General features: G+C 40.3%; 1 protein-coding gene across 1 annotated transcript; it reads right to left on the bottom strand.

Annotated features, from left to right (window-relative positions):
• Positions 1–11423: 11423 nt before the first annotated feature.
• LOC120047100 (endothelin-2-like) lies at positions 11424–19457 on the bottom strand. Its single transcript, XM_038992640.1, has 4 exons — positions 19334–19457; positions 14365–14515; positions 13882–13995; positions 11424–11475 (listed from the first exon to the last, which is right to left on the bottom strand). Exons 1-4 carry the CDS (start codon positions 19389–19391, stop codon positions 11424–11426), a joined length of 375 nt encoding a protein of 124 aa, XP_038848568.1. The 5' UTR covers positions 19392–19457.
• Between the last annotated feature and the right edge of the window lie 1922 nt (positions 19458–21379).

Genomic DNA, 21379 nt, shown 5'->3' with positions numbered 1-21379 from the left:
AAAAAAGTCTTAAACAAATCAAAATCTATTTATATTTGAAATTCTTCAAAGTATCCACCCTTTGCCTTGATGACAGCTTTGCACACGTGGTATTCTCTCAACCAGCTTCATGAGGTAGTCACATGGAATGCATTTCAATTAACAGGTGTCCCTTGTTAAAAGTTAATTTGTGGAATGTCTTACCTTCTTAATGCATTTGAGCCAATCAGTTGTGTTGTGACAAGGTAGGGGTGGTATACAGAAGATAGCCCTATTTGGTAAAAGACAAAGTCCAAGTTATGGCAAGAACAGCTCAAATAAGCAAAGAGAAACAATAATCCATCATTACTTTAACCCTTTCATGCGTGAGTTCCAAATATCTCTCACGGTCGCCCCAGCGTGAGTTTTTTTATGCATGTGATGTTAGAACGTTCTCTCCATTCCAGAATGTGATTGTTATGCAACAGTACATTTAATCTGCGTTACCCTCAAACCAAAGCACTCAGCCTGTTTTTATTTATAGGCTGTTTTCAACTTGTCAATTTAAAATTATTTTCTAGCAAGTTTATTTTCTAAGAACAGTTTGAATTGACCTCATTCATTCACATAAAAGTAGTCATTTTTACTTTTGCCGACCAATACATTTTTTGGACATTTCTGACCCGGACAAAATTCCCCAAACACTTCCCAATTGTTTGTGCAGTTCAAGTCTGCAGACATTTGCTCATCTCTCGTCCTGCACACACGTGTTCACATTTTCCGTCTGTTGCCTACATCGCAGTCATAGTTATTTTCGTTAGCAATAGTAACTTCGGAAATGTGTGCGTTTCTATCAAAGTAAGTGCCTTATTACGTTATAATAGTTTCTGCATGTCGTGTTATGTCGTTTATACTGTAGCATAATATTTTTGTGTATATTCCTTATAACCAAGGACACGCAAGCTAACGTTACTCATTTCATAACCTTTATGGTGTTATATTCAATCGTGCTTATGTAGCTAGCTACATTCTTCTATTAGCTCTGTAAAACAATGCTAATTGCGTCAGAGAAGTATTGGCTTGTTGTATTTTGAAGCTACCATGGAAAAATAGAAAAATATCTTCTTATATCACTTGTTCGTTTTCTGAGTGCATTCCACAAAGCTGTTTATCATGTCCGCCATATCCACTGCCCCATTTTGAGGTTTTAGTCAAGTACGCAGTCTGGTTTGATTTTTCTCTGGTCCACCTTCCCTGTGGCCGACATGGTTGCTGTATGGACAGTGGAAAGGACATGGGTGTCTCGTTTGTCATGCCACTTGTCACTGCCAGCTGTTGACATTTCTTATTTTGTATAACGAGTCATTTAGGATGGCAGTAGCATTGTTAATGAAATGCAGTCATTGCAGTAGAACTAGGAAGCAGTCTTTGGAAAAAAGGGTCGCAAAGAAGGGAGTTGCAAACATAGGATCTGTGCTCCCGTTTTCTCTTAGGGAGTTCTTTTTTACTATCCCCATGAGAAGGACTGTCACCAGGAAGGTATACATTTCTCTAATTGTGGTTGTCCCCCCCACTCCTGGCTGCTCTCTCTATTCCTGTAGCTCCAATGCATTGATCTCTGCTATGTCTCCCACCAGCTCCTCTGTTAGAAACAACTTGAAGCACTCTGCCTCAGATGGAAATGGCAAGGGTGTTGCACTCCAGACTGGGACTCATCAAAGCAAACAGCAGGGCCAGGAGGGGTGAAATGGCTGGCAGCCTTCCAGCTACCACAGAACTCCTATACTTCATCCACTGTCGGTCTACCGCCATCACCACCAGCATCTTCAAAGGGAACTGGGACTTTGTCAGTGGACAAGGGGTCCTCAGATTCAGGGTTCTCAATGGCTGGGGGGACAGCTCCTCACTGTCAGAATCTGATTCCTGACTTTCAGACTCATTGTCAGATTTTTTTTTAAATCTCCAGAAGTTGACTTCTTTTGAAAGACATTGCTAATGCTCCAGTTTAGCTCACTAGCCACACACATAAACAACAACACTGAATGGCTGAGAGTGGGAGTGAGAGGTTACGTGATTGACTGCCTGCACGCGCCATTTGTATCAATAAATCACTATCAGAAAATGTTTTGTGGTAATTATTGATATATTTACTATTTTATTCACGTTTTTCAATTACCAGTATTAAATCATGCATTCCGATTCTTGCATAGATTGTAATGGGCACATAGTATGTGTTTACAATACGTTTTTGAAGGTTATACTGATTATGATGAGCTAAGCTAATTCCAGCTGTGTGGAGCCATGTTTGTTGACATACAATGCATTCTGGGTTTCACGTAATCGTCTGTCAGACCAAGGATGCTATAACAAAATGAGGTGAGTAAGGGTTCACTCATTTTTTGGGAACTTCAGGAAGTGAATGGTGGGATGTGAACGATGGTAGACGACACACCCCTTCAACATGCATACTATAAACAGACCAAACTCATCTTGTCTTCTATTATCTTTGGTTTCTGAGTGGAAAAAGCATGGCTGCGCGCTGAAACTAATCATCGTCGGATTACTTTTGATTTCTAGATAGTGTTTTACTCATTTATTTCGATCAATGGTGAGCTCACCCGTGATGTGATTAATTATATATAGTAATTGCTATTAGCTAATTCATATTGTAGTGTATGTCAGCCGAGAGTTAGCAAATATGATCGCTTGTGTTCAGTTAGCGCTAGGACAAATGTAGCCTACATTTTTACAGTTTGGATGATTGTGTTATGCTATAGATACTTCTGTGAATATCTGAACATTGCATCCAAAAATAAACTGCTCAATTCTGGACATAACTTTGTAAGGACTGTGTTTGTGTAAATAGTTTCTGAAAAAAGTGTGGCCAGCTCAAATGCTGATTGTTGCGTTCAGGGACCACTGTAGAATGGTACTTGTGAAAGGGTTAAGACATGAAGGTCAGTCAATACGGAAAATGTCAAGAACTTTGAAAGTTACTTCGTGTAGTCGCAAAAACCGTCAAGTGCTATGATGAAACTGGCACTCATGAGGACCGCCACAGGAAAGGAGGACCCAGAGTTACCTCTGCTGCAGAGGATAACTTCATTTTCAACCCAAATAAATGCTTCACAGAGTTCAAGTAACTGTAAGAACAGACGCTGGGAGACGAGAAGCATGTACAGGGAGTGAATATTTAATGAATAAACAGACAGGATACAAAACACGAACCGCGTCTGGACAAGGGACACAACGACATTAATGCTGACTCGGGAAAGAAACTAAGGAAGTGACAGATATAGGGGAGGTAATTAATAACGCGATGGAGTCCAGGTGAGTCCGATGAAGCTCGGATGCGCGTAAAGATGGTGATAGGTGTAAGTAATGATAAGCAGCCTGGCGACCTCGAGCGCCAGAGAGGGGGACCGGGAGCAGACGTGACAGTAACAGACACCTCTCAACATCAACTGTTCAGAGGAGACTGCGTGAATCAGGCGTTCACAGTCGGATTGCTGCAAAGAAACCACTACTAAAGGACACCAATAAGAAGAAGAGACTTGCTTGGGCCAAGAAACATGAGCAATTGACATTAGACCGGTGGAAATCTGTCCTTTGGTCTGATGAGTCCAAATTTCACCCGCAGAGTGAAGGATAAGCAGCCAACAAGTGCTCAGCATATGTGGGAACTCCTTCAAGACTCTTAAAAAACATTCCAGGTGAAGCTGGTTGAGAGGATGTCAAGATTTTGCAAAGCTGTCATCAAGGCAAAGGGTGGCTACTCTGAAGAATCTAAAATATATTTTGATTTGTAAAACATTTTTGGGGTTACTACATGATACCATATGTGTTATTTCATAGTTTTGATGTTTTCACTATTATTCTACAATGTAGAAAAGAGTAAAAATACAGAAAAACCCTTGAATGAGTAGGTGTGTCCAAACTTTTGACTGGTACTGTACATGTTGCCGGCCGTCCAGCAGCAGAAAGGAGGCACAGATTGTTTGCTATTGGAAACGGTTTTACTCTCTGCAGAGGTGAGGAACCCTCTATGGCACGATACCATCAGAAATCCATGGGGGTATTTTTCTCCCTGCTCTGCTGAGGAGTATTTTTCTCTGCTCATACAGGCATAATAAAGCCCTACACTAATTTGATGGACATTTATTTTAAATATGAATCATTTTTAAATTGTGATTTATCAGGGGTGCTGCATCAATCTACCGCCTATGCTGGTGCAGGAGATGATGCAAGCATTTTCATGTGTCTTGTTTGTCTCATGTCGTCAATGTCCATGAATTTGTCTGTCCATGGTGTCCGTCGTCCGTAATCTGTTTTGTCTGTTGTTTTCCCCACTCTTGTTGTCACTCCTTGGCCGGCTCCCCATCTCAAGGCGATAGGTATTTTACAACATTTACATGCCTTGTCATTTGCATGTTATTGTAAATAACTTTAATCATGTTGTAATAATAATGTTTTTCATTTGTTTAAATATGTGTTTTCTTGCAGACATTGGCAGTGTGAAAGTTGGTAAGTTGGTTGGCAAGTACAGTTCAAGTCGGAAGTTTACAAACACCTTAGCCAAATACATTTAAACTCAGTTTTTCCACAATTCCTGACATTTAATCAGAATATAAATTCCCTGTCTTAAGTCAGTTAGGATCACCACTTTATTTTAAGAATGTGAAATGTAAGAATAATTGTAGAGAGAATTATTTATTTCAGCTTTCATTTCTTTCATCACATTCCCAGTGGGTCAGAAGTTTATATACACTCAATTCATATTTGGTAGCATTGCCTTTAAATTGTTTAACTTGGGTCAATCGTTTCGGGTGGCTTTCCACAAGCTTCCCACAATAAGTTGGGTGAATTTTGGCCCATTCCTCCTGACAGAGCTGGTGTAACTGAGTCAGGTTTGTAGGCCTCCTTGCTCGCACACGCTTTTTCAGTTCTGCCCACAAATTTTCTATAGGATTGAGGTCAGGGCTTTGTGATGGCCACTTCAATACCTTGACTTTGTTGTCCTTAAGCCATTTTGCCACAACTTTGGAAGTATGCTTGGGGTCATTGTCCATTTGGAAGACCCATTTGCAACCAAGCTTTAACTTCCTGACTGATGTCTTGAGATGTTGCTTCAATATATCCACATAGTTTCCCAACCTCATGATGCCATCTATTTTGTGAAGTGCACCAGTCCCTCCTGTAGCAAAGCACCCCCACAAAATGATGCTGCCACCCCCGTGCTTCACGGTTGGGATGGTGTTCTTCGGCTTGTAAGCTTCCCCCTTTTTCCTCCAAACATAACGATGGTCATTATGGCCAAACAGTTCTATTTTTGTTTCATCAGACCAGAGGACATTTCTCCCAAAAGTACGATCTTTGTCCCCATGTGCAGTTGCAAACAGTAGTCTGGCTTTTTTATGGCAGTTTTGGAGCAGTGGCTTCTTCCTTGTTCCTTTCAGGTTATGTCGATATAGGACTCGTTTTACTGTGGCTATAGATACTTTTGTACCTGTTTCCTCCAGCATCTTCACAAGGTCCTTTGCTGTTGTTCTGGGATTGATTTGCACTTTTCGCACCAAAGTACGTTCATCTCTATGAGACAGAACGCGTCTCCTTCCTGAGCAGTATGACGGCTGTGTGGTCCCATGGTGTTTATACTTGCATACTATTGTTTGTACAGATGAACGTGGTACCTCCAGGCGTTTGGAAATTGCTTCCAAATATGAACCAGACTTGTGGAGGTCTACAATTCTTTTCTGAGGTCTTGGCTGATTTCTTTTGATTTTCCCATGATGTCAAGCAAAGAGGCACTGAGTTTGAAGGTAGGCCTTGAAATCCATCCACAGGTACACCTCCAATTGACTCAAATTATGTTAATTAGTCTATCAGAAGCTTCTAAAGCCATGACATAATTTTCTGGAATTTCCCAAGCTGTTTAGAGGCACAGTCAACTTACTAAACTTCTGACCCACTGGAATTGTGATACAGGGAATTATAAGTGAAATAATCTGTCTAAACAATTGTTGGAAAAATGACTTGTGTCATGCACAAAGTAGATGTCCTAACCGACTTGCCAAAACTATAGTTTGATAACAAGAAATTTGTGGAGTGGTTGAAAAATTAGTTTTAATGGCTCCAACCTAAGTGTATGTAAACTTCCGATTTCAACTGTATATAGCACAGGTCTTGTATTGTAAGTAAGGTTTTCAAGTATGTAAATATTTGTATATTTTTTCTGAGTTGAATGAGTCTGCTTTCTGGTGAATATTTGAAAAAATTGGCTGTAAATGTTCACATTTGCATCGTAAATATATTTATTGGAAGTAAAAAAATATTGACTGAAATTGACTGTTCATTTCCTTACTGGTCTTTAAAACCCCTTCTCCCTGGCAATTAATATTTTGTGCCCAATTACAAATCAAACTTTAGCGCATGGTTGGTTTGGAATTGGACATTTGTTTCTAGTTAGTTAGTTAGTCATTTTTCCAACAATTGTTTAGACAGATTATTTCACTTATAATTCCCTGTATCACAATTCCAGTGGGTCAGAAGTTTAGTGATATCTGGAGTTTGCATATCTGGAGGTTCTAGATTTGTGTAAGTAATATGGCAGAAGTGTCCAAGAGCCCATTATACAGCTGGGTGGAGTCATCACCATATTGCGACACCTATCCAATCCCCATCAGGTCAAACACTGAAATTATACAGTAGGGGGTTAAGGGCCTTAATTAAACTGTTTTGAATTTTTATTGTAATTTTATAAGCCTTCTCTCGGCCTGTACCTTAAAGGTCTTACTTACATTGGTTACAGAGAGCGAGATCACACAGTCATCTGAAAGACATAGCAAACAACTGGATACCGCCTTTCTAAATACTCTGCACTGATGACTTACCTACTGTAATTCAGCCAACGTCGACACAGTCACAGGGACAACAAGTGCACTTGTGCAGCTACAGAAGATTTTCTACGGGGTTATTGGGGTCGCTTTGCAAAGCAGCCAAATCGGGGACAATAGGAGTGCGAGGCATTTATCAGGGGGAGTAGAACGGGGGAAAAAGTGACTGTTTGTTTGTTTGGGTTGTTGAGGAAACAGCCCCTCCTGTTTTGGAGACCACTACACAAAAGGCAAAGAGTTACAGAGGTTGTCTGGGGTTGGATAGGAGGTGGATAGCCAACTGTACACTCTATACTGAGTGTATTGTATACTAGTCTCACAGTCAGGCAAACTAGTGTGTCCATATATTGTATGTACGCTGGCATGTAACAGTATACAAGCTGTTACAAAAAAATTACAATTTTCTTTTACTGCAGGCTCCCTTATCCAAGCTTTGAAACCAGATTATATTGGAGGATCTAAAATGATTACCAATAGTTTGTCACTGTTTTCTAACTCATCATTGCAGTCATGAAACATTCATAATTTTTCCATGATGAACCTTCATGCCACAATTTCTTTCAGAATCTCATTCTGGGGTAATGCAGGTTCTCATAGGAAATCACTTCACAAGGTCACAGTATAGCTGTTCATTGTTACTAATGAATAGAATGTAGAAGTGGGTTAACATAAACTATACCCAGTGAGTGGCATGCTGTTTTCATATAAATATTGTTGGGTACTTTTGCTTACAGATCGTATTGGGGTATGACAAATGTGCACCTTGGCAACAGCCAAACGGGGAGAAAACATTACTCACCTCATTATCAACCCTCCGCTACTTCATATCACTTCCTCTCATTGAACAACAACTCGCCTGCTACTTCCTGTAATTTCTACTTTGGATGAAAAGGAATTGGAGAAAGCATCCTGTTTTTCTGTGTAGAACCAATATGACCATTGTTAGGTTCTAAATTAACCTATTAAAACTCACGGATGCTTAACAAAGCACAAACCAAGTTTATTCACCAATTGGATTGATACAGCTGCATAGGACAAAATACATATTCACACAATCACTGATATTTAACCCTTTCTCCTATGCTGAGTCTCCTACACATCTGAACAGCCAATGCATCTCTGTTGCTAGACAGAACCTAAGTGATATCTGTTCTTCCTCACTTCATCCGACCTGACCTCTGCCCCAAAGTGCTCACTCCTCCCCAACTCATGGCTGTCATGTTGACTCGTACCAGACTATGTCTTTTCTCCTCCCATCGGATCGCTGATGTATAACAATAACATATCCGGACAGAATGTAAACGTTATACATTACCCTCTCTCCCTCAGTGACATGAATAAGTATATTTCATATTCTCAGAACCCAACACCATCACATAGCAAACCGGAAGGTTTACCCAGCCGATGAGTAACACTGGGAATCAAATATCCAGGGTACATTTTAAACACTTCCTGCGTCACTTTCAGAATTACAGGAATTAGAATTATCTGAGTTTTGTGACCCTTGTTGCAGTAGAACAGGTTTGAGCATAGCAGGTTACTTTAAATGGAGCAGGGTTTTGGCAAATGATAGATTTCAGTTGCAGAACTGTAGGTGGATCAACAATTATCTGCCTAATGTACAGTATAAGAGTACATTATGGGACATGGTGTGATCTTGTTGCCCTCTGATCTATTGTCGTTGTGGTGACATGAGGAAATGGCACCCGGCCCTGCTCTTGATTGAAGGATGACTATGTTGGGGCCTGTCTGGCGAGCCTGGCCGCAGGGGTACTCTGCATTAGATGTATGACAACAAGTATGACAGGAATGGGGCTGATTGCATCACACTGCCAAAGGGGAGATCGATTATTTGAAAGTCATCTCATTAAAAACCCCAGTGAGACGATTCCCAGTGTTACTCATCGTTTCAGCAATAGGCCTATGTCCAAGAGGTCAGCGAGGGGTCATGGTAACTAAGAATGGGTGGTGCAGGACACTACCGCAATGACACATTTGGTCATAGGAAATGTGCCAAGAGATCCTTATGACAACAGAAACTGGCCTGCTTTTGAAGGGAAAATCTATTTTTTTTTTTATTAATTTGAGCTTTTGATTTCCTCGGCCATTTATCTACCTTGGGCCTCTGTTTGAACTAAGATCAGTGTTTGCATTGGCCTAAGAGACTGGGAGAAGGTGAAACTACTATACACAAACAGAAAAATCATATTTCTCGATTATTTGCTCCATGTGGCATACATCAGCATGTGAGAGTATTTTTCAAAACAGTTATTGTTATTAGTTTGTTTCCTAGTAAAGTGAATGGAGAATCCTAATGTATAGGTCTGTTGGAGAGCTAAGATGTACCATATTTACGTAACAATTCAATATTACAGCATTTTCTTCCTCACTATATTACATCATAAGCTAATTTCAATAGTATCCTTTCAATGTTTCACATTCTGGTGAGATTCAGTGGCTTGGTGTCTCAGGACACAGTTCAAAATGTTGTTCTACACCACTGCCAAATTAACAGTCATATACTGTACATTCATAGTTTAGAAATGGCCTATTCAATCTCACCTATTCCTGCATGCAGTGCAGGGAGTTCTCATAATAAAGTCCACTCTTCACACAACTCTAAAGTTACCTTTTGCTTTTCCACACATACCTCATCAATTAACAATACATACAGTATGATGTGGAGTGATAATGATTTATATGATTCAGTAAATTCAAAGTGCTCAGTCGTTGCTTATTAGGTGTTTCCCTTTCTGTCCCAGTTATTGATCTAAGTATACACCAGGATTCTTTTTTAAATCCAGGCAACTTGTTTGACTGAATATGCTTCCTGTCTCTTATCCCATGGGCTAGACGTGTTCTGTATCACACCATAAAACAATAACACGGGAGAATTGGCCACATGACTTGGGTGCAATTCCTCGTCCCTTCACATTTCCTTTATAATATGTTCTGTTGCAGGGTTATTAACCAAAGAAGACTGACAACTCCATTCTGCCTGCACTCCTTGACCCATCAGAATATTTGTAATGGAACTATTACACTGTGTTGTAGGTAAACGTCGAGTTCATCATCTAGTCAAAGCAGTAAAATAAGGAGTCAGGCAAGTATTTTGTATAATTCAACTATTAATTTGTTTATTATTACACACTGCTTCACACAGTCACTCAATACAGAAGTGGTCGAAATCAAAATGTCAAGAATTGAATACAACAATATACCGTATGTTTCAATGTTATGTATGTTTTACTCCCACCCACCTGACCCACCCAACCATACACACATCTACACTGAGTGTACAAAACATTAAGGACATCTGCTCTTTCCATTGCATAAACTGACCAGGTGAATCCAGGTGAAAGCTATGATCCCTTATTGATGTCACTTGATAAATTCACTTCAATCAGTGTAGATGAAGGGGAGGAGACAGGTTAAAGAAGGATTTTTAAGCCTTGACACATCTGAGACATGGATTGTGTATGTGTGCCAATCAGAGGGTACATGGGCAAGACAAAAGATTTAAGTGCCTTTGAACAGGGTATGGTAGTAGGTGCCAGGCTCACCGGTTTGTGTCAAGAACTGTAACGCTGCTGGGATTTTCACACTCAACAGTTTCCCGTGTGTATCAAGAATGGTCCACCACCCAAAGGACATCCAGTCAACTTTACAACTCAATATTAGGAAGGTATTCTTAATGTTTTGTACACTCAGTGTATAATCCTAAACATTGCACCTTTAAATGACCTCAGTCATTTCCCTTGATGAATAACCTGTATAGCAATCATAATATGTTGTTATTATACAAATCAAATAAAGGAGAGATTAAATATGTTTGGCAAAATAATGAGAAAAACACAGTGGTTATCTCATACATCATTTTGATGATCGTATCAGTCATATTCTCCCTGTTACATTCTTTCCATCATGACAGCAATGGTCTGCCACTGTTTTGAACACAGACAACCAGCATAAACACATCAACTGTTCTCTCCTCTACGGCTACCTGGCCAGAGTCTGCCAGTAGCATGGACCATCCTTGTCCCTCCTGCCCCTAACATAAACATTTTGCTGCACAAATAGCCTGTATGCATCATGCCTGGTCCATCCCTCAAGGTTTGGATCTAGCGTCTGTCTTCAGGCCTCTGTCACATTTTGTTTTCCAACCTCTCTTTATGGGTGCAAACCGACAAACAGACAGGCAGTCCCACCGGTCTGCGGCCTTCCTGCATGTGACACATCTCTCTATCAGCAGCCCTTTGTTCTGCTCCTCTCCATGTTAGAGTGTCATTTGTTCTGGTACTCGCTCTTCACTCCTCACTCCGTCTGCCACACAATGTCGTTTAGCGCTCATTAAGCCCAGGGGCCCTGGCTGCTTCCTTCCTGGGTGGAAAGGCCCATCCCCTGGCTCTCTCAGAGGCTCTGACCATAGATCTTTGGAGGAAAGAGACATTGGTCAGCAACATAATAACAAAGGTCATCTTGTGGTACAATATGAAATAATTCTGTGTACAGCCTATGCTTCATTTGATAACCAGAATAGCAAACAGCTGTTCCAAGCTCACCTAAGGAAAGTCAAAAGGTTGGGGAGCTCTTAATTGAGCTCTGGGGTGAAGAGTTATCTGAGCTGCACACAAGAAGAGAGATAGATGGGGGCAGACTGGCCTACACACAATAACGTTGAAGTGAAGATTTTTACAAATGAATAAAACATGAAAAAATGAAATGTTTTGAGTCAATAAGTATTTAACCCCTTTGTTATGGCAAGCCTAAATAAGTTCAGGAATAAAAGTGTGCTTAACAAGTCAAAATAAGTTGCATGGACTCACTGTGTGCAATAATAGTGTTTAACATGATTTTGGAATGACTACCTCATCTCTGTACCAAACACATACAGATAATTGTAAGGTCCCTCAGTCGAGCAGTGAATTTCAAACACAGACTCAACCACAAAGACCAGGGAGGATTTCCAATGCTTCGCAAAGAAGGGCACCTTTTGGTAGATGGGTAAAATTAAAATTAAAAGCAGACATTGAATATCCCTTTGAGCATGGTGAAGTTATTAATTACACTTTGGATGGTGTATCAACACACCCAGTCACTACAAAGATACAGGCGTCTTTCCTAATTCAGTTGCTGGAGAGGAGGAAACCCGCGCAGGGATTTCACCATGAGGCCAATGGTGACTTTAAAACAGGTACAGAGTTTAATGGCTGTGGTAGGAGAAAACTGATGATGGATGTACAACATTGTAGTTACTCCACAATACTAACCTAATTGACAGAGGGAAAAGAATGAAGTCGGTACAGAATAAAAATATTCCCAGAACATGCATCCTGTTTGCAACAAGGCACTAAAGTAATACTGCAAAGAAAATTGGCAAAGCAATTAACTTTTTGGCCTGAATACAAAGTGTTATTGGATTTGCTCCAACACATTAATGAGTACCACTCTCCATATTTTTAAGCATACTGGTGGTTGTATCATGTTATAGGTATGCTTGTTATCGTTAAAGGACTGGGGACTTTTTCAGGATAAAAAAATGTACGTAACGGAGCTAAGCGCAGGCAAAATATTAGAGGAAATCTTAGTTCAGTCTGCCCTCCACCAGACACTGGGAGATTAATTCACCTTTCTTCAGGACAATAACCGAAAACACAAGGCCATTTCTACACTGGAGTTGGTTACTAAGAAGACAGGGAATGTGGCCAAGTTACAGTTTAGACTTAAATCTACTTGAAAATATATGGCAAGACCTGAAAATGGTTGTCTAGCAATGATCAATAACCAATTTGACAGAGTTTGAAGAATTTTGACAAGAATACTGGCCAAATGTTGCACAATCCAGGTGTGGAAAGCTCTTAGAGACTTACCCAGAAAGACTCAGAGGTGTAATCACTGCCAAAGGTGCTTCTACAAAGTATTGACTCAGGGTTGTGAATACTTACGTAAATTATATATTTCTGTATTACATTTTCAATAAATTTGCACAATTCTCTAAAAACATGTTTTTCCTTTGTCATTATGGGGTAATGTGTGTAGATGTGTGAAAAAAAAAAATATTTAATCCATTTTGAATTCAGGCAGTAACACAACAAAAAGTAGAAAAAGTCAAGGGGTGTGAATACTTTCTGAAGGCACTGTAGATACCCTTCAAACAAACTAAGATCAGTGAATTCTCACAATACCTTTGATCAAAGAATCAGGTGTGTAAAGATCTGTTGCCTCTTTTTTTTTTGCCAATTTTGCAATCTAAAGACAACTTTATTGTACACTAAAAGTTTTACTGACATCATTGCAAGGTCATAGACCAAACAATAATGTCTTTACAATATAATGTCTAACGGCTCTATCCAAGTGTGTGGCGTTACAGATTGCACGCTAGAAATGTAAAGGTAATTTGTGATTGAGCCGATATTCTGTATGCAGCGTTTACTGTGAATGCAGTCTCCGTTAATGCAGGAACATTGCCTTTCAATTTCAATCCCGCTGTAACGATACGGATTGAATAGAGCCCTATGTCTCCCTAAGTGAAAAATGACCCCTGTTTGTCTCCCAATGAGGAACAATGAATGCAATGAGTCTCTAGGTGTCTCCAGGTGCCTGTATTTGTTTCTCTATCATCCTTAGGTACCATTAATCCCAAACTCAGCCTTTCAATTCTTGAGACTCCTAGACACTTCACTCCCCTGTCCCTTCAGCCAATCAAAACATGCAGTGGGGATTACACAGCCTGGGATGACACTGCCCCTTTGGGCACTCCGTAACATTGTGGTGCAGATTCATTCCACCACGAGAGGGAACGCCTGTGTGAGACACACAACAACACTCCCTCAAGATAATAATAGCATCCCAGAGAAGTGAGCTATGCTCTCAGACCACACCTTGAAGAGCTTCAACAGAGAGTCCTTGTTCTGTGTACTCAAATGGCTAACTAATAAAACGAGAACATTCCACAGTCTCTGAGTATCTGTCTGTCTGCGGTGGTGGTGGTGTGTGTGTGATGGTGGCCATTGTTTTGACCCCAACTCACCTGTCCTGACAGAAGCTGGTGCAGGTGTGGTCGTCAGAGTCGGCACACACACAGCGACTGGCAGACCTACGGCGACGTGACAGGGGGCTGCCCAAGCCGTAAACAGTGGTCTTACTACAGAAAGGGAAAGAGAGAAAGGGAATATCAGTTTTATCAGTCACCCTCAAGATATAACCACAATGTTTATAGACTTTGTCCCTTGGCATTAATAAAATGCAGTGTTGCAAGACAGGGATGATTGCCAGAATAATGTCATATTGATGCCAATGATACACAGCTAAAATAAAAAACGGTGCAAATATTAATGTTGATATCATCACACTGTGACGTAATTGACCCACATAAGTGAATTGCTCAAGTATATGTCTGCAAAGCTGAGTAGGTATTTGTTTGACGTCTTTGATGGTGTGTAGTGTAAGTAAGTGTATGAGCATGTGTTTCTCTCTGTGAATGCATATATTTCTGTGAGGTGTGTTTGCCCACCTTGGTGTGTTGACCCAAATGATGTCGAGATGGCAAAAGTAGTGGCATTCAGAGTCCAGCTGATTGTTGCAGGCACAGCGTTTGGTCCTCACTCTGTGAGGTGGAGCCAGATCACTGGATTTAGGCCTCTCTGACAGTGGAAGTCCAAATCCTACATGACAGACAGAAGGATATAGCTAAGAAACCAATCTTGGTGCATCAAGACCGTACAATCCACCAGCCAGGGTTGGGTAGGTTACTTTCTAAACGTAATCCTTTACAGTTACTAGTTACCTGTCCAACATTTGTAACAGTAACATAACTTTTGGATTACCCAAACTCAGTAACGTAATCTGATTACATTCCATTACTTTTAGATTACTTCCCCCTTAAGAGGCATTAGAAGAATACAAAAATGTATGTTACCAATTGAACGACATCTATTGCAGGATAAATCAATGTTAAAGTTTACATAGCTGGCCATATATGGATGTTACATTTAACTTTATGGGTTCGTTATGTAGGCTTCTGCTTTCAGCTACAAATAATACGATTCAATTTACATTAAAAAACAAAGTCTATCAGAATTCCAGTTATTCCAATAAATGTTATACCCCTTGATCTTCAAGAATAGGACTTGGAAACATGGTTATTATTGATTAGCCAAATTGTTTTACCTGAGCATAACCCCAAAACAAACTAAGGACGTATTAGCCAGCCCTACTGTCACGTTCCTGACCTGTTTTCTGTTGTTTTTTAACTTTGTTTAGTTGGTCAGGACGTGAGCTGGGTGGGTAGTCTATGTTATGTGTTTCTATGTTGGGTTAAATGTGTTGCCTGAAATGGTTCTCAATTAGGGGCAGGTGTTTGACGTTTCCTCTGATTGAGAACCATATTAAGGTAGGCTGTTCTCACTGTTTGTTTGTGGGTGATTGTTCCTGTGTCTGTGTCTACCACACGGGACTGTTTCGTTTGTTCGTTCGTTTGGCTAGTCTTTCCTGTTCGTGCGTTCTTCGTGTCTATGTAAGTTCTCAAGTTCAGGTCTGTCTACGTCGTTTTGTTGTTTTGTTTCTATTCAAGTGTTCTTCGTATGTTCGTCTTTGCTTTAATAAATATTCATTATGTCTACATACCTCGCTGCGTGTTGGTCCGATCCATGCTCCTCCTCGTCCGAGGAGGAGGAATATGACGAACGTTACACCTACTCTGTTGTTTATGATTTTGTTTTCATGGAGTACTGATTGTGCTCATTGATTCGAGTTGAAAAATAAATGCTGCGCTCATTAAATGGCATGTTTTGAGCACTACTGAAAAGTGGTATTTACATGTGAAAAATCAATGCAATATGCTGCATTTTCTATAGGCCTATTTACCTTTTTGTTGGTGACACTTCGATATCTTGATAATATGCAGCTGTTTAAAGGGCAAATCCACAGATTAAACAATAACAAAACGGACACCCCGCCTCTGTTTTGGTAAAAAGCTGAGGGATGGGCCTGGAGAAATGTAATCACTCTCAGATTAATAGACAGAGCTATGGATGCAAGGACTGACCATCCATGATATTAAAAGTATTGTTTTAACCATGTTATGAGGCTATACAGTGTTTAATTACATTTAGAATGTTTACAAACATTGGAGAAAAACAAGCTTATATTTTGGTTTCTCATGGAGTGTGACATTTGAACTAAGCTCATGAGGCATTTATAAGTTATATTTCTCAATAATAAATGGATAGATATATATAATTTATAAATCCAAAAATGGATGTAGCAACTACAGATTGCCCCTTTAAATCTATCAAAAGTGTGCGAGTTTGAGCATGTGTCCATTAGGCCTATGGATTTTTTTTATTTTTTATTTTAAATCAGCCTGAATTAGATTGAGCAATAAAAGCCCCACTTTTATTCCATAGGCTGGGATCCGCACTATGCAGCTGTTGCAAGAGCGCATTTTTCACTGGCTGTCCACTATGATTGATAGGCAGCTTAAACTTCTTGAATTCAACCATTATTGGGTTCAAATACACATTTAGATTTGTGAACAGCCATCCACAACAACCACAATCCATAACACGCAAAAAGCTAAATGAGAGAGCAGAAGTGTGATTCACAATTACATCAATGCAGATATAAATAATAAGTGATATCTGTATCACTGTAGACTAACCCACTGCTGTCAACCTTACCTCCAAGCGTTTATTCAAGTTGGATAATCTTTGGATGCCGACAGCAGTCGCACCATTAGAAAGCATAGCTTAGATTGTAACCTACAAAAGCCTGTTCCTGCTCTTTTCCCGCGATCCATCAAACACATTTGGTGTGTCATCATAGTGGTCTCTGACTTGTGGTCAGACTCGCTCAGATGGAACAAACTTAAACTCGTGCCTTTTTTCAATGCTGATTTGAATGTCATTGAGAAAACAGAGAAGTGTCAAAGATTTTTTTCGCAAACATCCTTTTTGAATTTAAAAGTAATCCTCAAAGTAATCATCTAGTTTTTCAAAAGTATCTGTAATCTGATTACAATATTTTTGCTGGTAATGTAACGGATTACAGTTTTTTTGTAATCCCTTACTCCCCAACCCTGTCACCAGCATAAAGGGACACTAGACAAATGTTTTATTACCGGTACTCCGCTATTTGCCTTGATCTATCACACCAGTCCTTTCCGTGGAAAGCTAGTAATCATCTGTAATCTCTGTTATCTGTCTGTTCAAACATTCTGGAGGGAGTGCCAATGCCAATAGTGAAAGGCAAACAGACATTTTGGGGAGACTTCACCTCTTTATTGACTGTGTTAAGTAAGTTATTGGGTCCCTCGATAGGAAGGGAATATGTACTAGTGTTTCAGTGGAGTCAGTACATCTCATTTGTCCCGATACAGAGATGACCAGAGTATGGAGAAACACAGCCTCTGGTATTTTCTGACTGTACAATGATAAGTCTACAACCAGCAAACAAACATTGTCATGCTCTCACAAGTTCAAGTTTAACTTCTTATGGCTGGGGGGCAGTATTGAGTAGCTTGGATGAATAAGGTGCCCAGAGTAAACCGCCTGCTACTCAGGCCCAGAAGCTAAGATATGCATATTATTAGTAGATTTGGATAGAAAACACTCTGAAGTTTCTAAAACTGTTTTAATGATGTCTGTGAGTATAACAGAACTCATATGGCAGGCAAAACCGGAGAAAAAATCCAACCAGGAAGTGGGAAATCTGAGGTTTGTAGGTTTTCAAGTCTTTGCCTATCCAATATACAGTGTAAAATTTGGTTCAATTGCACATCCTAAGGCTTCCACTAGATGTCACCAGTCTTTAGAACCTTGTTTCAGGCTTCTACTGTGAAGGGGGAGCGAATAACAGCTGTTTGAGTCAGGTGTCTGGCAGAATGCCATGAGCTAAGTCTCGCGCGGCTGTGAGCACGAGCTCTGTTCCTTTTCCTTTCTAAAGACAAAGGATTTGTCCAGTTGGAATATTATTGAATAAAAACATCCAAAAGATTGATTCTACTGTAATGGAACTGTCGTCTAAACTAAGTGCCTGCGCCTTGTGAATTTGGATTTGTGAACTAAACGCACGAACAAAAAGGAGGTATTTGGACATAAATGATGAACTTTATCGAACAAAACAAACATTTATTGTGGAACTGGGATTCCTGGGAGTGCATTCCGAGGAAGATCATCAAAGGTAAGTGAATATTTATAATGCTATTTCTGACTTCTCTTGACTCCACAACATGGCGGGTATCTGTATGGCTTGTTTTGGTCTCTGAGCGCTGTACTCAGATTATTGCATGGTGTGCTTTTTCCGTAAAGCCTTTTTGAAATCTGACACAGCGGCTGCATTAAGGAGAAGTATATATTTAATTACATGTAAAACACTTGTATTTGCATCAACATTTATGATGAGTATTTCTGTAAATTGATGTGGCTCTCTGCAAAATCACCGGATGTTTTGGAAGCAAAACATTACTGAACATAACGCGCCAATGTACACTAGGATTTTTGGATATAAATATGAACTTTATCGAACAAAACATACATATATTGTGTAACTTGAAGTCCTATGAGTGTCATCTGATGAAGATCATCAAAGGTTAGTGATTAATTTTATCTCTATTTCTGCTTTTTGTGACTCCTCTCTTTGGCTGGAAAAATGGCTGTGTTTTTGTGACTAGGTGCTGACCTAACATAATTGCATGGTATGCTTTCGTCGTAAAGCCTTTTTGAAATCGGACACTGTGGTGGGATTAACAACAAGTTTATCTTTAAAATGGTGTATAATACTTGTATGTTTGAGGAATTTTAATTATGAGATTTCTGTTTGAATTTGGCGCCCTGCACTTTCACTGGATGTTGTCAAATCGATCCCGTTAACGGGATTTCAGCCGTAAGAAGTTTTAAGGTGCTTTTGACAACCAAGATCACTCAAATACTATATAATCCATTTGCTGTGTGAGATGAAGGTTCTCCAGAGAATCAACATTTGAGAATATGTACCCCTGAGCTAGTCAGCAAGGTTGAAGTGAGATGTAACACTGGTCCTAATGTGTTAACAATAAACCTTCATTGATGATGGGACAGTTGGAACGGGGCTTTCACTGGATTGTTGCTTTAAATATCTTGTCACTGAATATAATGAGTGTGCTTATGAGTAAGTCTTTACATTGCTCTGGACAATAAAAACATGTTTTCAATGCTGCACCATGTCATCATTGTACAGGGATATTAATTTGTTTAAATGGAAAGTCAGCCAGTGTTTTGTTGATACAGAACCTCAATAGAATTGCATAATTTTTTCTATAGTGCGTCACTCCAAAGTAATATTTTTATGTTATTTTGTATTTAGTTATGCATTCAGAAAATGATCAGTTATTTTTGACCATTATTTTTCAATACTTCAATGACATGATTAAGTCTATTTTTGCTTGTGGAAGACATAACAATTCCTAAGATAATTTATTATAGTAATAGCACTGTAGTACTCACCTTCCTGCATAGACACACACACAGTGATGAGAAGGAGCAGGCTGGTGTGTGCTGTCATGGTTGCTGTTGGTCTGTTTGTAGAGCTCACGGTGAAGTAGAATATCCTTAAATGCACTTTGGCAAATTATCCCAGCTGCTGCTTGCTTGTTTCTTTGCAGGTGCCTGAGAGGTGGCCCTCAATTTATAGTCCTCTTTCCCCATAATGTCACACTGGAAGTCCTGCCCCTTGCTGCTACAATGTTACACAACTCCTTCAGAGGGTTTGAGATTCCTATTATCATAGGAATCTATGTTCACTCCACCCCACCACAACTCACCAACCCTCCAGCCTGCAGGTCAATGGGCAGACAACAGTTCACTTATCACCTGTAGCATGTTGCATTCCCTTTCCACATGCAATTTGGTTGTGTGACATGTACTTTTGCTGTCATATTTTGAGGGATGTTTGACATATGGCGAGAGCCTGAGGGAGGAGGGTAGGAGGGAAGGAGAGGGAGGGAGGGAGTGGAAGACCATGTGGAAAAGGAGAGAGATGGCTCCTGATTGCCTGCTTTGCATGGAGTCTGCAAGGGAAGGCCAGGGTGCTGTGGAAACAATGATCAGGGGGAACGTTATCCAATACAGGGGGGTTGGCAGATTGTGGTGGTGGAGCAGATGTGCATTGGGTGACAATTGACTCAATTCGGGATTGATTGACAGAACAAATTAATTCCCGATGTGGTGTTGACCGAACAATATTATTTAATTTGTTTTCTCTTTTAAAGAAGAATGGAATTCCACCATCCTTACGATACTTATTTTCTCAAGCTCTATAGACAGTGCAGAAGATTGCAGTTGTAACATGTCAGGCCACATGGGCGCCACAGAGTAAGATTTTCATTCATACGCAGTTGTGGGTCTACAGTGCCTTCAGAAAGTATTCAGACACCTTTACTTTTTCCACATTTTGTTACATTACAGTCTTATTCTAAAATGTATTAAATTGTTCCCCCCCCCCCCCTCATCAAGCTTTCACACAATACCCATAATGACAAAGCAAAAACAGTTTAGAAATGTTTGCTAATTTATATATATAAAAAAACATATTACATTTACATAAGTATTCAGAGCCTTTACTCAGTACTTTGTTGAAGCACCTTTGGCAGTGATTACAGCATTGAGTCTTTTTGGGTATGACGCTACAAGCTTGGCACACCTGTATTTGGGGAGTTTCTCCCATTCTTCTCTGCAGATCCTCTCAAGCTCTGTCAGGTTGAATGGGGAGTGTTGCTGCACAGAAATGTATGTCTCTCCAGAGATGTTCGATCAGGTTCAAGTCCTGGCTCTGGCTGGGCCACTCAAGGACATTCAGAGACTTGTCCCGAAGCCACTCCTGCGTTGTTTTGGCTGTGTGCTTCGTTGTCCTGTTGGAAGGTAAACCTTCGCCCCAGTCTGAGGTCCTGAGCGCTCTGGTGCAGGTTTTCATCAAGGATCTCTCTGTACTTTGCTCCATTCAATTTTCCCTTGAACCTGACTATTCTACTAGTTCCTGCCACTGAAAAACATCCCCACAGCATGATGCTGCCACCACCATGCTTCACCGTAGGGATGGTGCCAGGTTTACTCCAGACGTGACGCTTGGCATTCAGGCCAGGGTGTTCAATCTTGGTTTCATCAGACCAGAGATTCTTGTTTCTCATGGTCTGAGAGTCTTTAGGTGCCTTTTGGCAAACTCCAAGCAGGCTGTCATGTGCCTTTTACTGAGGAGTGGCTTCCGTCTGGCCACTCTACCATAAATGCCTGATTGGTGGAGTGCTGCAGAGATGGTTGTCCTTCTGGAAGGTTCTCCCATCTCAACAGAGGAACTCTAGAGCTCTGTCAAAGTGACCATTGGGTTCTTGGTCACCTCCCTGACCAAGGCCCTTCTCTCCCAATTGCTCAGTTTGGCTGGAGGGCCAGCTCTAGAAAGAGTGTTGGTTGTTCCAAACTTCTTCCATTTAAGAATGGAGGCCACTGTGTTCTTAGGGATCTTCAATGCTGCAGAAATGTTCTGGTACCCTTCCCCAG

This window comes from Salvelinus namaycush, chromosome 5 (genome assembly GCF_016432855.1).
Source record: "Salvelinus namaycush isolate Seneca chromosome 5, SaNama_1.0, whole genome shotgun sequence".
In the NCBI taxonomy this organism is placed as follows: domain Eukaryota; kingdom Metazoa; phylum Chordata; class Actinopteri; order Salmoniformes; family Salmonidae; genus Salvelinus; species Salvelinus namaycush.
The sequence above is the reverse complement of the archived record's forward strand: the minus strand, read 5'-3'. Positions and strand labels throughout refer to the sequence as shown.